The 22,304-nt window shown below is 35.6% G+C and overlaps 1 protein-coding gene across 1 annotated transcript in view; it reads right to left on the bottom strand.

The window, feature by feature from the left end:
* Nucleotides 1-22,304, bottom strand: part of LOC123549300 (protein spire-like) — a 105,282-nt gene that overhangs the window by 66,196 nt on the left and 16,782 nt on the right. Inside the window, exons 2-3 of the mRNA XM_053546734.1 lie at nucleotides 14,295-14,353; nucleotides 10,582-10,800 (exon numbers count right to left, since the gene is read on the bottom strand). Of these exons, the coding sequence (XP_053402709.1) occupies nucleotides 10,582-10,800; nucleotides 14,295-14,353 (278 nt within the window). The remainder of the gene's footprint in view (nucleotides 1-10,581; nucleotides 10,801-14,294; nucleotides 14,354-22,304) is intronic.

Raw genomic sequence — 22,304 nt, 5'->3', positions numbered from 1 at the left:
GCAACAAATGCACTAAAAGATGCAAAATGATAAACAGAGTTAGTAAATAATATATTTTTTAGATGTAAAACACATACATTAACCCTTATCATGCTGATCGAACAGGACTGATTCTGCCTTTGCAACCAGTGTCGATCTTGATCAAGATCTGCTCTGTTCACCATGGCATCCAGTTTAAATGTTTACTGAGGAAATGTAAACCATTTAAGTACAATTCAATTAGTGTAAGACTCTCCATACAGAAGCGTGGTAATGTTAACTGATTCAAGGTCATCGCACCATCTTCAAATCAATCTAAAAGAAGTTCCAAGCAAAACAAGTGAATGAAGTATTGCCATGCAATACAAAGTCCCCTACTGGAAGGCACCTAATTTTCTCTACTGCAGTATAACATAATGAACTGATATCTGTCAATGATGTATAAACAATATTGTACTACATATACAATATGTTATAACAACACACTTGGATTAAAATGTGCATATATAAAAACCCACAGTTGTTTTCATATTGAATTTTTTTTGGCTGATTATAAAAATGTTATCATGTAAGTTATTTATAGTAACAACAAAGGGAAATTAATCTTTAAAAAAAAAAAAAAAAAAAAAAAAATCTATATAATATAAGTCCACAAGAAACTCTTTACCAGGTAGAGATAGGTCAAAATACACCTAAAAATTGGATGTAACATGCATGCTGTACCACAGAAAAGTGGTCTCGATTTTTCTCTACCGCCAGTAATAAAAAAGTTACAATAAAATCTATTTATAGTAAAACAAAGGGACGTAATTCTAAAAACAAGGGTGCCTCATGGTGGTGAACATTTGGTCCAAGTTACATCAAAATCCCTCCATGCATGAAGAAGAAATGTTCCGTACAAAGTCATTCTTGAATTTGACCTTTGACCTCTAAATATGACCTTGACCTTAGACCTAGGGACCTGGTTCTTGCGCATGATATGTTGTCTCATCCAGGGGAATATTTGTGCCAACTGATATCTAAATCCTGCTTTGCATGACAAAGTTATAGACCGGACAGGAAAAAAATCCTCTTGACCTTTGATCTCAAAGTGTGACCTTGACCTTTAAGCTAGGGTACTGGGTGTTGCGCATGACACGTCGTCTCATCATGGGAAACATTTATGCCAAGTAATATTGTAATCCCTTGATGGATGCAGAGTTCTTGATCGGACAGGGAAAAAACCTTATTGACCTTTGACCTCCAATTGTGACCTTGACCTTTGAGCTAAGGGTCTGGGCTTTGCGCAGGACATGTTGTCTCATCATGGGGAACATTTGTGCCAAGTAATATTAAAATCCCTTCATGGATGGCAGAGTTATGGACGGGACAGGAAAAAAACTCTGTTGACCTTTGACCCCCAATTGTGACCTTGACCTTTGAGCTAGGGGTCTGGGATTTGCGCATGACACGTCGTCTCATCATGGGGAACACTTGTGCTAAGTGATATTAAAATCCCTTAATGAATGTCAGAGTTATGGACCGGACACGAAACAGACCCTGTTCATGCTATGATAACATTTGACTGCTAAGTGTGACCTTGACCTTTGAGCTAGGTGTCTGAAAGTTGTGCATGACACATTGTCTTATTATGAGGTACATTTGTGCCAAGTAATATTAAACTCCCTTCATAGATGGGAGAGTTATGGGCCGGACAGGAAAAAAGCCTTGTTGACCTTTGACCTCTAATTGTGACCTTGACCTTTAAGCTAGGGGTCCAGGTTTTGCGCATGACACGTCGTCTCCTCATGGGGAACATTTGTGCCAAGTAATATTGAAATCTCTTCATGGATGGGAGAGTTATGGACCGGACAGGAAAAAAGCCCTGTTGACCTTTGACCTCCAATTGTGACCTTGACCTTTGAGCTAGGGGTCCGGGATTTGCGCACGACACATCATCTCATCATGGGGAACATTTGTGCCAAGTAATACTAAAATCCCTTCAAGGATGGGAGAGTTGTGGACCGGACAGGAAAAAAGCCCTGTTGACCTTTGACCTCCAATTGTGACCTTGACCTTTGAGCTAGGGGTCCGGGTTTTGCGCATGACACTTCGTCTCATCATGGGAAACATTTGTGCCAAGTAATATTAAAGTCCCTTCATGGATGACAGAGTTATGGACCGGACACGAAATTGCGGACGGACGGACGGACGGACGGAATGACGGAAAAGTGCATTCCTATAGTCCCCGAAACTGGTTTTCAACCAGTAGGGGACTAATAATAGCAGATGAGGTTAGACTGAACCTGTTCATGTGAGGTAATCAAACAGACAAGATGCCTGACACTTCCACTGGCATCGGCTTAAGTGGAGGTCTATATTTTACAACAGAGTTCTACTAAAGCCAGTGCTTGCTATAATGACGGGCATGAATTAATGGAGTTTCCATGATCACAAAGGACCAGCAGATTAAGATCCTGTCAACAGATTCATGTGAGTGTGAGAAATGGTTCCAGGCACTGTCAACAGTCTGTGAGAACTGGTTCCAGGAACTGTCAACAGATTCATGGTCTGTGAGATGTGGTTCAACCCACTGTCAGCAGAATGATGTGTGTCAGAACTGGTTCAAGACCATGTCAACAGATTTAGGTGTATGACAGCCGGTTCAAGACCCTGTCAGCAGTTTTATGTTGTGTGACAACTGGTTCAAGACCCTGTCAACAGATTCATGTTGTGTGAGAACCGGTTCAAGACACTGTTAACAAAATGGATGGTGTGTCAGAATTGGTTCAAGGCATTGTCAACAGATTCATGGTGAATGACAACTAGATCAAGGCATAATGTCAACAGATATATGATTTGTTAAAACTGAACATGTCAACAGATTCATGGTGACTATGACAACTGGTTCCAGGCATATGTTGAGTGGTTTTAGTGTTTTGCCAAAGCTGACTCAGGTTTGATGCCCATTAGAAAGAGAAAAAGATCTTTTCTACCAGGTAGTAAAAACTTTTCAGCTACATAGTGTATACCGTATAACCCCGTTTAAACGCCCCCGGGGGCGATGCATTTTACGAAAAATTTGATCCAAACAATGTCAGTAACTCGTATAAACGCCCCCCCCTATTCATCCCAATTCATGCACTGACATAACCCGATACGTCATCGTACCGGGAATCTGTGTAAAGTCGCGCGCTGAGTGATGTGGCATATTCAGTACTTACACACAGTAGATTTATTTGTGCCATGCCTGTTGACGTGTTTAAAAGTTTGTGTTAATAAAGTGTGTTTTTTTTTAAATTCATTTGTATTGTTATGGAATTGTTATTATCTGGATATTATTGTGTTGGATCTAGGACCAATTTTTGAAGGTAAGATTTTTTTATTTTCCCCAAAAAACTGGGGGGGGGGGCATTAATTAGAGGGGGGCGTTAATACAGGGTTATACGGTATAAACTTATTCAAATGCTCCAAAACAGTTAAAAAATAATACAAGTCCCAAAGTCAAACTGACCTTTAAGGTCCTATAAAGTGATGTGATGCTAATTTCAACTGATTAAAAGGCTATTTTTACTTTATTGCAGACAATGCATGTATAAATCTTTTCAACTATCACAATCATTCATTCCATTTTTTTCATATGGTTTTCTGTTTGTGCTAAGTATGATAACTTTGATTTATTTCAAATGCAAGCTTGTTCTTTAAGTAATGTACAGATGCAAGATCTAATAACCCATAGTTTGTAAGGCTGTGATGTGATGTTCATCGTGCAATGTATGCACTTTTTAGAAACCCAGAATGCAGTCACCACATTTAAGTGTATCATACTAATTTTGTCATTATATATCATTATAGAACAGTTAACCATTGATTCTTAGAGAAGCTTCGGAATTCCAGTAAATGGTACCATACAGATTGCCAAGAAAAAACAAAGAAAATCAATTGCAAACTGGCAGTCGCACTGGAAGATCATAATTGTCTATATACAGTATCTAATTACTCAATAATGCTTCCACTTCAAATAAATAGCCACTATTGATGTTCCTTTCATGTCCAACACAAAGACACTTGGCAGACAATTGTGCTGAGCAGCAATTTTATTATAACTGATGACAATATGCCTGCAATACTGTTTGTTAGAAGTTTTGGTTTAACGCCATTTTCAACTGTATTTCAGTTATGTAATGGCAGACGGCTAACCTAACCAGTGTTCTTGGGTTCTGTACCAGTACAAACCTGTTCTCTGCAAGTAACTGCCGACTTCCCCACATGAAACAGAGGTGGAGGACGATTGATTTCAGACACAATGTCTTATAATTATCAAATCGTCACGGAGAACATATGGCCCATAAGGGGATTGCCCTTGTGACCACGCAATCCATAGATCTGCCCTCTCCCTATTGAGCTAAGCCGTCGAGTTACCTGCAATATTGTAACTGAAGGTTAACATCATTTATGTTATGAGGCGACAGTAATCACGCTGTCCCTAAACGTCCAATTATTTAGTATATGATTACATATGGCTGAACTGTTAATAACATAAATGTGTTCATAAAATAATGAAATCTTGTTCAGTTGCCTAAATGCAGAGTGCCTTTATTTCCTGAAGGTCTTTAAAGAAATTGTTCAATCAAGAGCTGGCAATACAGATAAATCAATAGAGAACCATACAGAGATTCTGAACAATAAGTACACCAACAACCAACAGAGATTTGCTGACACAGCTGATTATATATTACCACTACTGAGGGACAGAAGAACAGATATTGATTCATTTATATCTGGACTGCCTAAATACATCACCATGAAGTAAGATTAAAATTAAAGTATTCATACCAAATTACCAATATTATTTAAGTGAGTGAGCGAGTGAGTTAGGTTTTACGGCGAATCGACACAAAATGGTCATATATCGCCGAGTATTTAAGTGATGTAGTACAGTCGAATTTCGTTTACTCAAATATGGTTAATTTGAGCACCACCCTGTGCTAAAACTCATCGTCAAGTCCTGGCAAAATTATTATATAATGCATACTGTTCGATGGCTCAAACTACGTATTACTCGAACAAAATGTCAGTCCCATCGAGTTTGAGTGATTGCAGTTTGACTGTAGATATAACAGGATCAATGCCTGAGAGAGGCACTGATATGGCACTTACATCAGACACGAGATTCCTGCTGCATTTAGCCAGTCAGACTGCTTCCTAACATGAATGACCTTGACACTGAGAAGCTAGGAACCAACAGCAAACAAGATCATGTGACCGATGCAAGAGAATACGTATCTCATATACAGCGGAATAAATTCTTCACTTCTTAATAAAACCTTGGATTAGGGGCTCTTAAATGCTAAGAAATTCGTTCAATAGTTTCTCTAGAGAGGGACACTGTTCCGTAAATGAGTACAATATCATTTGTATTCAGCCAAGTCATTACTATAGAAGTACTGCATTAAATATACGACACCTTGAAAATAACTTCCATTATTCTGTCTGGTAGATAACTATAATAAGAAAATAACAAGCTATTGTTTCCTTTAATAGCAATGTTATAGATTATTCCTGAACTTAAATGCCCTTAGGCTTACCACTGGGTTATTTTGTCCGGACTTCATAATAACTTTTCTTTAACCTTTAGCATGCTAGATAAATTGTCGTCTGCTGGAAATGTCGTCTGCTAAAATTGTAAAGTTCATTCAATTTGCTCCAAAATTGAAAGAAATATTGTCAGAGTAGCAAACAGCTTGGAACCTGATCAGACGCCGATTTAATCGGCGTCTGATCTGGTTCCAAGCTGTTTGCAAAGGCTGTTAAATTCGCCTGCAGCATGCTAAGGGTTAATTATTACCCAGTTTGCTAAAACACAAATCTTCTGAATGTTCTAATCAAGTGTGTGTCTTAAGTTTTGTTTAAACTTTAATATCTATTGTACATTGATTGCAGAGAAAATTACTGAAGACTCAATGAACAGTCAGAAAATGCCAGCAATTCCTGGCTCTTAAGTGACACAGCCTTTCCAAAATGAACACATTTAAAAAATGGAGAAAAATCACAAAAAAACTAAAACCTACTAAACATTGAAAAACAAATGCTGTATCATGCAAGTTAAATGCAGCCAGGGAGAAAATGCTGTTTCATTTCAAATTTAACAAGTCAGTGATCATAAAAGTTGTAGTCCTTTAAGCAAAATAAAGTTTTTCCAACAATACTAATATCATTGCAATAAAGTATAACCTCAAGTATAATTCTGACATTCAAAATTGCTTACAAGTCTATTAAATTATATTCTATACCAATTTCAAAGCAATAAAAAACGGCATCTACATGGTCACGAAAGGCAAAACATTTCTATAAATTAAGGTATCATAAATTCTCTATTTTCCGCTACTGTTGAAAATTACTGTGGCATGTGAAAATTGGTTTCTATTTCACTTTGCTTTTACAACAATCAGAAATATATTACTTTAATATTATTTTCATCTGCAAAGAAAATGATGACTGTTACACACATGGTGGAGAATTTACATGCTGCTCAATCAAGACTTACTTGTCTTAGACACAGATGGGCTCCAGTCCTGTGTAGAATTTAGACACTTGTGTACAAACTGTACAAGGACCTCTGCATACAATAATATATGCGTAAAAAACACCTGTGTAGAAGGACACTTGTGTTATAGGCCAACTGCATATGACATTTGTGTAGCAGGACAAAATTTGTGGAAGGACATTTATGTAGAAGTATACCTGTGTTGTAGGACACCCGCATAGAAGGTCATTTGTGTAGAAGGACACCTGTGTAAAAGCACAGGTGTCTGAAATTCTATCAGTAAGACCATAAAAGTCTATCTTTACAAAAAATACCCCCTATTTTTTTTATAGGGGGTATTTTTTGTAAAGATAGACTTTTATGGTCTTATAGGGGGTATTTTTTGTAAAGATAGACTTTTATGGTCTTACTGATAGAATTTCAGACTTTCTATCAGTAAGACCATAAAAGTCTATCTTTACAAAAAATAATATTTTTGTAAAGATAGACTTTTATGGTCTTATAGGGGGTATTTTTTGTAAAGATAGACTTTTATAGACTTTTATGGTCTTATAGGGGGTATTTTTTGTAAAGATAGACTTTTATGGTCTTACTGATAGAATTTCAGACTCCTGTGGTAAAAGTCCAACTCTGTGTAGGACATCTTAGTTGCAGGCCACCTGCATAGATGGACATTTGTGTAAGATTCTTGTGTAGACTGTAGGACACCAGTGTAGAAGAAAACCTGTACAGAAGGGCACTTTGGTAGATGACAAAATGTGTAGAATAACACTTGTTTTGAAGATCATGTGTGTTACGAAGAACACCTGCACATAAAGACAGCTGTCTAGATTACTGTCAAGAGAGTTTCCTAAATTCCTTTTCCTAGCAAAGCTGAAATTTCTTTTACTGACAGTCAAGTCATCAAAGTCAGTAAATCTTCATCATTCAGACAGGCCTCAAAATATTTTAGATGCATTTTCTTTCACTTAAATTATGAAAAAAATGTAACTTTAACAAAACATGTGTATATTTTGATCTGGAAGACAAAAATTGGTCAGGTCACGACCAACATAAAAATAATGTGTCCTAAAGCTATGACTTGACTCCCTATAATAAAACTTCACCTACAACTATGGAATGTCAAAATTAAAGAGTGTCCTGTTTGATATTTTCACCTGATTAAAAATATCTTCATCATTAAAAGTCAAATAACCTTTCAACCTCTTTTTTCACTAACCTAATAAAATATTTCAGTGAATGACACCAGTTTTCATTAAGCCAACTTTTAAATCTCATACATCATGTAGTAAATGTACTGTTGGATTCAGAAATTAAAACAAGCTTGTTATATATATCTATTCCTTTGATTAATGCGAACAATGTTTTATAAATCTACAGAGTCACCGACACTAACACTTCAATACTAAAGATTTTTTTAAACCTCCCCCTAACCAAACTTTGTCTTTAGCCTGCCCGCATAGCTCAATAGGGAGAGCGTAGATCTCTGGGTCGTGAGTTTGATCCCTGAGGCGGGGCATATGTTCTCTGTGACGATTTGATAAAAGACAAAAATGTGTCTGAAATCATTTGTCCTCCACCTCTGATTCATGTGGGGAAGTTGGCAGTTACTTGTGGAGAACAGGTTTGTGCTGGTACAGAATCCAGGAACACGTACTGGTTAAGGTTAACTGCCAGTCATTACATAACTGAAATATTGTTTAAACCCAAAACAAACAAACAAATACTTTCTCTTCATAAACACAATTATTAAGGGTTAGCCTAAACACTTTTTAGAAATATTCTTATCATTTGTGAATTTGTTCAACTCTATCTGAAACCGTGGACCAAAAATCTAGGTAATCCATCTTCTTTTATGTTAAAAGACCATCAATACAAAATTTTTAAAAGTTTTTATCTTACAACTGAATTAAGTGGTATTATGAAATGCTTTTATACCTTTTAATATATATGAGCCGCGCCATGAGAAAACCAACACTGTGGGTTTGCGACCAGATGGGTCCAGACCAGCCTGCGCATCTGCGCAGTCTGGTCAGGATCCATTCTGTTCGCTAACAGTTTCTCTAATTGCAACAGACTTTGAAAGCGAACAGCATGGATTTTGACCAGACTGCGCGGATGCGCAGGCTGGTCTGGATCCATGCTGGTCGCAAACCCACTATGTTGGTTTTCTCATGGCACTGCGTAATTATGCTGTAAGACATTTTACAGTATCATCATTTATATTTTCTTTATCATGTTGACAATCTAGCACTGCTATCATACCATACAAAAATGTACCCCATTTCAACGAAAACAGGATGAAAAATGATGTAAACTTTGAAACTTGAGAAATCCAACCAGTATGTTCATTGTGCAATCACATCGGTGACAGCACCTATTAAAATTCAAAACACAATTTGCTTAATTTTAATGGTATAAATGATTTATCAAATCCAGAAGAGAAATAAATTTTATTCGTTTTACGTAGGTGGATCATAATTAAGGCCTCCATATTAAGCAGTAACTTGAAATTAAACTATTCTTAACTACTGCAGGGCCACTCAGAGGGTGTAGGACATAACCCATCCACAACAAACCAAAACCTGTGGCCTCGATCTCCCCCACCAATAGCTGAATTTTGAATAGGGACAAAACCCTTCCCATAAAAGACTTGATTTTTTATTTAAGATATTTCGACTGACATTTATGTATACTTACTGTATAGTAAGGCTAAGTAACAGTTCATGATAACGAAATATTATAAAATAATTTCATAAATTATGATAATTCTGTTTAATGCATGGGGTTTTGTATGATCCATGAAGTATCAGTAAGAAGGGGTTTAATGGGCTCCTCACTCAGACACTCAGTCACAAGTTTCATCTCTCTACCAACTACTTTATACCCAAGATAGATATTATAGTCACAAATCGACAAAGACCCATCTATCCTTCATTAATATATAATTTCACTTCTTTAATGTTCTTATCTAGAACTTAGAGGAACATATGTTCTCATAACTTTTCCTTCCATATTACAGTGAAGATGAACTGAGCATAGATCATGCAACAAACACATTAATCCACTTTCAGAAAGCTGGCTGTGCTATAAAAGGAACAATAAACCATTTTATATTCCATTGATTCTCCAGGTCCAGGGTACTTTGACAGAAAATGTTAAGCTTAGATGTGCTGTTGTTTTTTGTGTGTGTGTGTTTTTTTTGTTTGTTTGTTTGTTTGTTTTAAATACTAATGGAATAAAAAGATCTTACATGCCTGCCTGTGCAAGACAGGGTTTACCCTACTCAATTTAAAAGCCAAGCATCAGCTGTCATGAGGGTTTCTTAAATTAATGAGGGTTTGGAAAACATCTTTCTTAAACAGACATTAAAATAAATTTTTATGCCCATCACCTTCAATACAGATTTGGGTATTTCCTGGCATTATTATGTAGTTTATGATGTCATGTGTTAGTACCATATATGATGTCAATAAACTGCACTGCACACTATTTTAGACAAGAATTTTCCCTAGGGAATGACAGGAATATCTATGCTTGGCAAATGCTCAGACAAAATAGGCAGGCAAGAATAATTTCTCTTTCGATATAATAAGATTTGTATCAAGATGTTTTCCAAAAAAAATTCAGTTGTCTCGTTCTTCCGCCTACCACTTTTATCTGATAGTCTAATTTAAAGGGAAGAGGAAAACTGCTCCGAAAGTCACATTCAAAACTATATAGTGTCTCCCACAACTACATAATCATCTGAATAGTAAGTCTGTCTTTATATACTGTTTACTCACAGAAAATATACCTTTGATTAGGAGTAAGTGTTGGAGTAAGCTGCCAATTAGAAAAGTGTAATTGGAGTAAGCGGCCTATTGGTAATTCAAGGGCCATAATTCCAAAGTGCCTGGGTCGATTTGGCTAGTTATCGAACTTGGCCGAGGACTTATTGGCAAACACATGTTGTTCAAGACGGACACACAGACAAACAGGAGTAAATCAATATGTCTCCCACCACACAATGATGTGGGAGACATAATGACCAGTTACCATGGTAACCATTCTCATTCAGTGGCAGGAAAACTTACATCAATGATATCCTGGAACTCTGACTGTTCACGACCCTGACTGTCGTCAATATCCTGGTCAGAATCTCTCTCAATATCTATACCCTCATCATCATCTGTTGGGTGATCTGTGAGGAACTCTATCAGGGCCTCCAGGTCAGAACTCAGATGCGGCTCCTCTGATTCACTGAGGCCAAAGTCCAGGGCCTTGTATATTGCTGTTCCCAGGGCCTGTCGTACCTGCAAAATACAGACAGTATAGACAGTCAATAGAGTCTTTGACTTGCTACAGAGGTATACAATAAGTGAGTAACTGACTGTTGCTGACTGTAACTAGAGCTGTCACAGGAGTGACGAATTATACCCCCACAATACAGCTTTGTCACAGAAGTAAGCGAATGTCAAAGTTAAACTCAAAATCAACGGGGATCATCTGCTGGTCATGATTGAACCGCCCTATAAAGTTTCGTGATCCTAGGCCCATTCAGCATTCTCAAGTTATTGTACCGAAATGATTTAACTGTTCTGGGTCACTGTGACCTTGACCTTTGACCTCAAAATCTGTAGGTGTCATCTGCTGGTCATGACCAACCTTCCTATAAACTTTCATGATCCTAAGGCTAAAGCGTTCTCAAGTTATCCTCCGGAAATGGTTTAACTTTTCCAGGTCACTGTGACCTTGACCTTTGACCTACTGACCTAAAAATCGATAGGGGTCATCTGTATGTCATGACCAACCTCATTATCAACTTTCATGATCCTAGGCTTAAGTGAATCTCGAGTAATCATCCGGAAACCGTTTCACTGTTCAGGTTCATTATGACCTTGACCCTTGACCTACTGATCTCAAAGTTGAACTTGACCTTTATTTTATAATGTTACACCAGTGTACCAAAAATTATTTAAATCTGTCAAGCCTTCCATGAGTTATCGTCCGGAAACCATGAAAACCAACGGACCGGCCGGCCAACAGACCGGCTGACCAACAAGCTCACTCCTATATACCCCCCTAAACTTTGTTTTGTGTGGGGTATAATGAACAAACAAGTGATAATAAACATATAGCATAATTAAGATGTGACTGTCTTTAAATTTGCATAATAAAGGAAGATACATTTCTGCAAGGTCATCATTTGGTCTAGATTGCTAGGCAAATCCTTCTGACATTTTTATTATATTTTTTTTATTACATCTAAACATTTTTAAGTGAAATAAATATCTTGACTGCTTTAAAATAACAGTCATAAAGTTGCATTACTTACAATGAAATGTGGATTTATAACCTGATGACAAGAATTATGCGTATATTATGTCGTTTTTACTACTTATTTTGGTAATTTCCTCCCCTTAATTTTTCAACAAAACTATTAAATTAAAATCTTGTTCTGTCATATGACAAGTTTGCTACAAATGCAGACTGAATTTTGTAATAATTTATTCACTTATGGCGCAATTTCTGACATTTGTCCTTGACTGTTATAATGTGAATATTCTATAATTGCACAATTATGTATAATAGCTCTACCTACATTAAATGTGTTTTATTCCATAAAAGATTCTTAAATAATTTTGACTTTTAAATGTAATATAATAAGATTACAGGAAGAAATTTTATAAAAACAAAATTTAAATGAACTGGCACCAGTTTTGACAGTTAATACAGCAAACGTTTTTCATATCAACTGTAGAATCAAATAGGTAAACGTCTACACAGTGACAAGTATAATGACAAAGGAATGCAAATTTAAATAAGGAAAGTTGAATACTGTCAAACTCCTAAAAAGTCTGCAGCTATTTTTATTTGTGTGAACAAATAATATAAGACAGAAAAATGGTCACTTTCCATTCTTATACAGGATTCTCTGCTCTAATGTGGACAATTAATGAAATTAGGGGCATTTAAAAAAAAATAAGGAGCTGTGTTTTCAAAACATAAAGTCATGCCCCAGGATATATGTCCGAAGATGTTGCTTTATTAGGAAGGTCAATGTCAACTATATAAGGCAGTTTAAAGGTCTTGCATAATTAAAGGTCTGTTGAGTGTGGGTACAAACTAAATTGGGTCATTTATGTGGGTTGTATAGGTCCAAAAACGTTGTTCATTAAGGCTTTAAGTTTGAAGGTGAAGGTCATATGAGAGTCAAGGTCATCTACATATAAGTCACTTTGTTGGTTTTGCCAAAAGGTTTGTTGAGTACGAGTATGAACTAAATTGGGTCATATATGTTGGCTGTACTTAAAGGACCAAACATTTTGTTTATAAAGGTTTCAAGTTTGAAGGTGGAAGTCATTTATATACTAGTTAAGTATAGGTCAGTTTGTAGGTATTGCCACAAGGATTGTTGAGTGTGAGTATGAATTAAATCAGGTTTAATGTGTGCTATAGCCAATATGGTTTGTAAGGATGGACAAACAGATGGACAACACCAAAACTATATCCCTCCACCTTCGTGGGGGGAGAGATGGTGGGGGGGGGGAATAATAAAAAGGGATGAACCATTTTAAATTTGGTGTTTTTATTGGTTTACTGAACTCTCCCTATTGAGCTAAGGGACTTGGAGAGCATCATAACCCCCATCTAGCACTCTGAAATGATTCTATCCCAGTGTATTCCAGGATCCGGCTAAGTCCCTACATGTTGTAATACAGAAATCAATTTGATATATTCATCACTCACTGAAGATAAAAGTAATTTATATTCATGAGAAAAATCTATTTTCATGTTTTCTATCAACTCTGTATACTGTAGCCAATGTTATTTATAGCTTATATCATTATAGTGTTTTATGTAATTCATTTAATTAATTCAATGATAAAGAACATTCAAATGATAAATGACTCTAAATTAGGCAATAAAAACACAAGAAATACAGTGATGTTAAATATCTCAAATATTTTTACTGGTAGATGTCAATGTTTTAATGATTTTACAAGTTATTATAATTAGCATCTTGTAAAAACATAGTGAAATATGGCATTCATGGGCACACAACTCTTGCCTGACTACAGTACATGTCTTCAATCTAGCCAATCACTCAATTCAATCAGATCTTAGTGTTCTAAACCATGCTTTTTTTAATGTAAGGGTTGTAACTCTTGACATATCCAAGTCTGATGAAATGATGATGCAGAGTGTTAACTGATGGATATTTTACTATTCTTGACATAATAAAGGCCACCATAGGCACTTACTAGGTAGGCTCAATTCATACCATATACCGGGCTATCCTGACCATATGATCAGTTCCCCGAAATGTACCGTGATGTTTCAGCTGGGCTATTATGCATGTCCAACAGGTGTAGAACTGATTTGCCTGCAAAAAGACTAACTGGAATTGGAGCAAATAGGGCCATATCGGTGTACCGGGCGCAATCTGGGGATGCAATCAAGACCACCTTCTGCTTGAGCAGCTCTATTTCAGTGCTGCCAGAATATTTAGATTAATGCTTTAGATGTCTTCTTGTTCTAAAATAATTGAATAATTGAGCCACGCCATGAGAAAACCAACATAGTGCATTTGCGACCAGCTTGGATCCAGAAAAGCCTGCGCATCTGCACAGCCTGGACAGGATCCATACTGTTCGCTAACGGTTTCTCTAACTGCAATATAGGCTTTGAAAGCGGACAGCAGATGCGCAGTCTGGTCTGGATCCATGCTGGTCGCAAACGCACTATGTTGGTTTTCTCATGGTGCGGTTCAATTGTTTTGTTCTTTTTAAACCTGTCTACTTACATCTGTAGGTGTGATAACTGTTTTGAATTCTCTACTCAGTGAAAATGAACTTCTATTCTCTGAAAATAAAAAAACATAATTACGATTTTACTAAAACACAAGAAATATCTAATGGTGAAACTGTAATTATAAAATGCTGATTATGGTCAAACAGTTGCAGAAATAATTAACCCTGTTATACAATTTTGCAGAATTTGCTAATTAGGGGATCAACATTCTTCTATACATGTACATGATATGGAATATCAATTAATGTACTATGTTTGGAGGAGGGGGGCATTCTTTCAATATTTACTTAATGTTTCGGGCGTAAACAAATTAAACATGGTCAGAAATATTTATCAAAAGTGTTGTATGCAAACAGCTTACGTGCTTTTAATGTCATTGTGTCCCTTAAAACCATGTTTGACCATATCTGACCAAATATTTGCCGGTATTGTCAGGAACTAAGATAAGTTATCGGTGATATCGCACCCATATTGTCCGACTCTGTGGGCTTATATGTACATAAATAATCACATTATAATTACATTCAATCATAAGATTAAACATGAGAAGTTTGACGTGTTTCTTGATCGACTGGTCTAAATATTTACGAATTAGAGTAATGCTACTTCTCACCAAACTGCAAGAAAGTTTAATATCTAATGGGTGTACAATTTTTCATTCTAATCCATTTTCAAAAAATTTCCAAAAGCTTGCTTAAAGTTTATAAACATACTGTTCTAGATTTGAACCATTTTAGTATGCCTTAGTGCAGGACGATTGTGAAAAAAAAAACCAATACAGAAGCTGTTGGTTAGCTCCCCTGGCATGAAATTGTAACACCCAATACAGAAGCTGTTGGTTAGCTCCCCTGGCATGAAATTGTAACACCCAATACAGAGATAGCTCCCCTGGCATGAAATTGTAACACCCAATACAGAAGCTGTTGGTTAGCTTTCCTGGCATGAAATTGTAACACCCAATACAGAAGCTGTTGGTTAGCTCCCCTGGCATGAAATTGTAACACCCAATACAGAAGCTGTTGGTTAGCTCCCTTGGCATGAAATTGTAACACCCAATACAGAAGCCGTTGGTTAGCTCCCCTGGCATGAATTTGTGATAGTATTTACCTTCCCTGTGACAATTAACCCTTACCCTGCTAAATTTATATAATGAACTTGTCCTTCTTTCAATTTGGACAGTACCAATATCTGTTAAAAGGGGTGTGTTACCAAAAATATACTGACTGAATGGTGTACAGTGCAGAACTGTAATGGTTCATTTCGCAAAGGAATGATGTTTCAATTTTAAAGGATTTTCTTTTTTGATACCTGAAATAAATTACTAATCAATATTCATTTGTACCAGGAATATCAATGTCAAAATTAAATGTACTATTTCAATAGGTACATTCCTGCAAACCTACACAGACCTTATTTGTGTATTGGTGGGTGTGGGAATTCATTGAATTGTAACATTTTTTTGTCAATTTGTCTTAAATTAGCTAAAACATGAGGAGAATGTAACTACAACAGGTGTGTGTCAGGACACAAACCACACGACTATTTGATCAATCACAGGATATAACACCTATCATAGCTTTAATATGATTGATTTTTGCATGATCTTTTGTGATAAAGAAAAATGACTCATTTTTGACTGATCTTTTTTTGTCTTCTCTTAAATTTGGAGTAAAATTATAACTCTTTCTTAGTATATCCTTTTCTGGTGAAAAATAATTTCTCTCATAATTGGAAACCTTATACTCGTGTAAATAAATTGTTATTGCTTTAAAAGAAACTTGTCATTAAGGCTTTTAAAGTTTAACTTTGTGGCCTTTAAAACATAATATATGCTAATTAACTGTAATAATTATGACCTGTGACACTATGTGATTTTTGTGAGCTGAATCTGGCTAAAAACATACATACTGACAGTAAATATAAATTGACTACGAATATAATGTATATTGACTGAAAATACAAAATTATAGTGACTGTCACAATGTAAAATATTACACACCAGACTTTCATTCTACAATGTAATAAATTAGAATTACAAATTACATAACAAGGTTTTGTGTACAGTCGAACATGGTTTGCTCGAACTTAGGATAATTTGAACACCACCTTCGCTTGAACTCTGAGGATTGTTTAAGTCCTGGCAAAATCCATTTATAATGTAAATTGGTAAATGGCACTTAACTACTGATAACTCGAACAAATTTTGTCGGTCCCATCGAGTTCGAGCGAATGAAGTTTGACTGTACCTATAAATGTAACGGGAACAGCTAGTACGGCACTATAATCATGGTCAAACATAACCGACACTATTCTATAGAACTAAACGTGACTGCCATTATAACTCAAGTAGTTTTTCTACAGTTCTGCACATGACTTATTTCAGAAGAGGTCTAGATTTTATGCAATCAATAGAAAACTCGCAAATATTTATATATTTCGCCAATTTCAGGCTATTATTCCCCGGGTGCCTCCCGGCCATTCACCTCAGATTTATATCAATATATGGTAAGTGCCAATAATTAGCACTATTGTGTAAAACGAAAAATTCTATGGACTTGACACCCAAGAGCCCCACAGGGGATCAAACACCACTTCAGCAATTTTTAGGTTATCTTAACCTACCACTAAACACCATAAAAAGTTGTTTCACAATTTATAATAGGACACTATCAGATTCTGCAGACTTTATATAAATGAAATTTTGAAAGGTTTTGGAATAATTTCAGTTCAGATGTTGCAGAGATGCTAATAAAAAAATCGGAAAAAAAATCTTTTACATCTGTCTGTCTGTCTGTGCTACTGTCCATTTGAGTTAGAATTTTTTTTTTAACCTGACAGGGGTTTCAATAATTTGCATTAATTATTGAAGTAAAAAGTCAAAGTTGAAAAAAACAAGGGGAGGGAGGAGGGGTGTGGGTTTTGGAGGTTACTCCTGTTAAGAAATTTATTTGCTAAACATAAAGACTAGCCAGCCAGGGCTTCAGACTTGACAACAGCATGGGAAATCCCTGTCCCCTGGCCCTTAATTAGCCCAGTTTGGGCACGTTAATTTCATTCATGTTATGTATTACAGGAATCCTGTCATTATGCTGAACCATTACATGTACACAGTATGGCCATATTCCTTTGACAATTTTTACCCAGAACAGTGTTCTAAAAAGATTCTGGAGTAATCTTCTAATAATTGTAGTCAAAGGAATAAAATAGTACACTGTTTTGATCTGGTACCTTAAGTCCTAGTTATAGTATCCACATCTGAAAGGGGCAAGACCTGAATCTATAATCATAATATCACGTGACTATTCAGTCTGCACTGGCCAACTTTTATTTAGAACAGTCCGCACAATATGTCATGTTCTAAACATCCTGGAACACCTCTCTTTTTCACTCCATGTACTTAGAACTTCTGAGTATAATTATAGTCCAAGGAATATAGCCTATTTGATTTGTGTACAGACTGCAGATATTTGGCAACTGTTCATATTGGCGAGGAATTTGGCCAGACACCAAAACCATGATCTTCTTCCCTGTCAAGATACAAACACTATCTTACATATAACAATACAAGGTAAAAGACAGTATTATCTGTTGTCAACAAAGACTTCAAAATGTTCAATTAGCAAAGATATTGGTGTTAATCATTATATTTGTATTGTGAAATAGCATGCATAGATATTCAAAATAGGTGACAAGGTAAGATAGTTGTCTGCTGACAGGCACAAAGCACCCAATCATCAATGTATTGAAATAGCTGTCAATAAAAAGAAAGATAAATATTTCAACTCGGCCTTATTCCTAACTACTATCTCAATTTTGCTGTTTGAAAATCAATTCCTTGCTTAACTTGCATAATCTTTCTTTATGAATCCAAAATAGTTCTAACCACAGTGTCATAAATATTTCTGAAAATCTCCATATTAACTAGAAATTCAAATTCAACCAATTTAGTGTTACAACATCGACAACCATAATAAGAATGAAATATCAAATCATGAGTTATTTGTCAGATCTGTTGTTTTTTGAAGAGGAGGCGGGGTATTATTTTTTCTTGCAATCTAAAATGATTCCATCAGTGACTATTTCATTTTTCGTTGGGTTCAACTTCGCAACACACTGACACAATGCATTTTGCCAGCGTTTGATTGCGAAGCATAGAGAACTCAGTCTGGTACTCCCCCAGGCAGTTTTAAGGCATTGTCATCACATGGGTAGAACTTTCTACCTTCAATAAGTCAGCTGGATAAGAATTCTACAACCCAAGCAGGTCGGCTGGGTTTCGAACACACACTGGTGAGGGGCCAGATGTGCTTCGAAGGCAGCGAACTGTAAACACGCAGCCTTGGAGCAGCCAATAGTTGCTGTACCTGAAAATACTTTTACAATAACAAACATACCTTTATATAATAAAATTAGTCATCTACCACAAAATTTCAAGGTCATAATTTTAATTTTAATCAAGTTTAAAATGACAACATTTAAGATGACTCATAAAATGTTTCCGATCTAGCAAATCTTTAAGCCAGTAAATCTATACGTTTTGAGTTTTCTTTTTTTTCTTGTTCTCGCATTTCTCTGTGCAAAACTCAGATCCAGATGTAGATTTTCTTATCCATTTACGCAGTGACTTAAAACCCGCCAAAGAAAACATTTAATGCTATTTCAAATAAATAAATTTCGGAAATCTATTTTGATTTTTCAATATAACAAGAGCTGTCCGTAAGACAGCCAAGCTCGACTATTCGAAATATTGTCACAGAAGCAGGAAATTATTACCCAAAATGTTAAATATCAAAAGAGTTTTAAGTTCGAAACGGGACATAATTTGACCAAAATGCATATCAGAGTTATGGGACTTGATGCTATCAACTAGTTTAATAACCCTGAAGAAACATGTTAAGTTTCAATTCCATATCTGCATTAGTTTTGGAGATAGTAACTTGCATGTAAAACTTTAACCAGAATTTTCTAAGTCCAAAAGGGGGCATAATTTGCTCAAAATACATGTTAAGAGTTATGGAACTTGACCCAGTGAGGTTGGTAACTGACCTAGAAAAAGAATAAATAAGTTTCAAAGCTATATGCCTTTAGGTAATAGCTGTATGTACTTGCACGCAAAACTTTAACCAGGATTTTCTAAGTCCAAAAGGGGGCATAATTTGCCCAAAATACATGTCAGAGTTATGGGACTTGATTCTATCAACTAGTTTTATAACCCCGAAGACACATGTGAAGTTTCAATTTAATATCTGCATTAGTTTTGGAGATAGTAACTTGCATGTAAAACTTTAACCAGGATTTTCTAAGTCCAAAAGGGGGCATAATTTGCTCAAAATACATGTCAGAGTTATGGGACTTGGCCCAGGGAGGTAGGTAATTGATCTAGAAAAAGGAAAAATAAGTTTCAAATCAATATGCCTTTTAGTAATAGCTGTATGTACTTGCATGCAAAACTTTAACCAGAATTTTCTAAGTCCAGAAGGGGGCATAATTTGGCCAAAATACATGTCAGAGTTATGGGACTTGACCCAGTGAGGTAGGTAATTGATCTAGAAAAAGAAAAAATAAGTTTCAAATCTATATGCCTTTTAGTAATACCCCTGTAAAAAATGTTCTAGAACTAGTATTAAGTTCTTGAACATTCAAGAACTTCTGAAGAACTTATAGAACTGTTCTTGAACCAGCAAAACAGTTCTTAGACTGTGGTTCTAGAACAATGATGGTTCTTGAACATTGGTTCAAAAACTGCAGAAGTTCAAGAACTTATAGAACTTTACCAGAGTTCTGGAACAGTTACTGCTGGTCTAGAACCAAAATTGTTCTTGAACACAGGTTCATTAAAAGTACTAAAATTCAAAACCTTTTTCTAGTTCAGTACCAGTTCTTGAACCCAATTGTGAGTTTCTGAACTGTTCATTCATTATACAAAAAACTTAGGTTTATTACCTTTTACAATAATGAATAAGTTCTTGAACTGTTCTTGAACATTAAATTCATAATGTCACATGATTAGTTTCCATTATTTTGTTGCATGCTGGGAAATTTTTTGCACGTGATTCAGCAATTTTTGAGACGTTTGTGCAGCAAATAAGCAGGAAATATTTATCAACTACAGTAAGTAATGGTTTAAAAGGAACACGAGTATAATGAATATCAGATAAGTAATTATGGTGTTGTCATTAATTGTTCCTTTTAAAAAAATATAAAATCCTTTTAAAATGTCACAAGTTTTCATGACCCTGATTTCAATCTTGAGATTAAAGTAAATTATACATTGTTTAACTTAATGTTTTGTATTTTATGCAGCTATTGTTTACTTCTTATTATGCTCCCAATCCCACTCTAGTTTACTGTTTTACTCAACATGTCATTTGTTGAGGGTGTAAAATGTCATTTCACAGTAGCTGAGACTAAAAACAGACCAGTCTCTGGCCACTAACTGAACATCACTTTGACCTATAGTTGACAGATTTCATAGGATGGTCAGTCTGCTAAATAACAGTAATGTAGTTTCAAAAAAAATGTTGTTTGTAGCCCCTGCCAAGATCAGTTCATGAAATTTTCGACAGGGTTCTTAAATTAGTTCTTGAATTTCTTCTTGAATTTATTCTTGAATAGTCTAAGGAAGGGACTCAATTATATCAAACTTCTGTAATCATATCTAGAAGTTCTTGAACTGTTCAAGATCATTGCAGAATTAATACTTGAACTAGTTCTTGGATAGTTCAAGAACATTAAATTGTCATTCTAGAACTAGGAGTTCAAGAATTTGTTCTTGGTTTAGTTCTAGAAAAAGTTCTAGAACTTGGAAGTTCTAGAACTGCCATTTAATGTTCATGAACTATTCTAGAACTAGATTCAAGAACTGTTCAAGAACTATTTCTTGAATTCCTCGCAGGTGTAGCTGTATGTACTTGCACGCAAAACTTTAACCAAAATTTTCTAAGTACAAAAGGGGGCATAATTTGGCCAAAATGAAGGTCAGAGTTATGGGACTTGGTGCTATCAACTAGTTTTATAACCCCGAAGACACATGTGAAGTTTCAATTCAATATCTGCATTAGTTTTGGAGATAGTAACTTGCATGAAAAATTTTAACCAGAATTTTCAAAGTCAAAAGGGCAAAATTTTGCTCAAAATCATGTTTAGAGTTAGGGAACTTGCCCCAGTGAGGTGGAATTGCCCTAGAAAAAGAATAAAAATTTCAAAGTATATCCTTTAAAGGATGGGTTTATGTACTTCATGCAAAAAATTTAAACCCGGGTGTGATGCCGACGCTGACGCCGGCCGGGGAGTAGAATAGCTGATATTCTTCGAATAGCGAGCTAAAAACAAAAAATTTTTTAAACGTTTGCAAAAAAACAAAAGCGGCTTTAAATCCTTCAGCTGAACAGTTAATTTTGAAATATAGGGCTAGAATGTTCTCGTTCTGGAGGATGGGATTATACTATTATCATTAAGACAGGATGTGCACTAAGCTTACTGCAGTTTAAATATGTCGGTGTTCAGTATTTTCCTGTTTGAAAAGAAGAAAGAAATATGAAACCATTGTAAAGATATCCCTTAAAGCTGCATCTATTATACTTTTGAAAAAAAACAAATTTTTTGAAGGCAGCAAAAGGTGAAATTCAGGTCAGAAAAAAATAATGGAATTGAATCTGTAATTAGGTTTTTTTTTCTGAAAGTAAAACTATCGACTAAATAATACTTTTTTCATTCTACAACAAAATAGTAAGCACATTTGAGCACATACTTCGAATTTATTTTTTTATGACAAAAGCTAAGATGATATTGTGAGACAGGCTACACTAAATTAAGTCTAAAGTTTTTCAGAACTCTTGACGTTTGACCTTTTGCTGACAGTAGCAGTAATGCTGCAAAACAGCTTGGACATAGAAATTTTAAGGCAAAAATTTTTTCTAGCAGGGCAAAACAATGTTGGGGCAGAGACAAAATTTCAGAAATCATAAGTCGACAATTCACCAAAAAAAAGTTTTAAATTTAA

Source organism: Mercenaria mercenaria, chromosome 6, assembly GCF_021730395.1.
Source record: "Mercenaria mercenaria strain notata chromosome 6, MADL_Memer_1, whole genome shotgun sequence".
Taxonomy (NCBI): domain Eukaryota; kingdom Metazoa; phylum Mollusca; class Bivalvia; order Venerida; family Veneridae; genus Mercenaria; species Mercenaria mercenaria.
The sequence above is the reverse complement of the archived record's forward strand: the minus strand, read 5'-3'. Positions and strand labels throughout refer to the sequence as shown.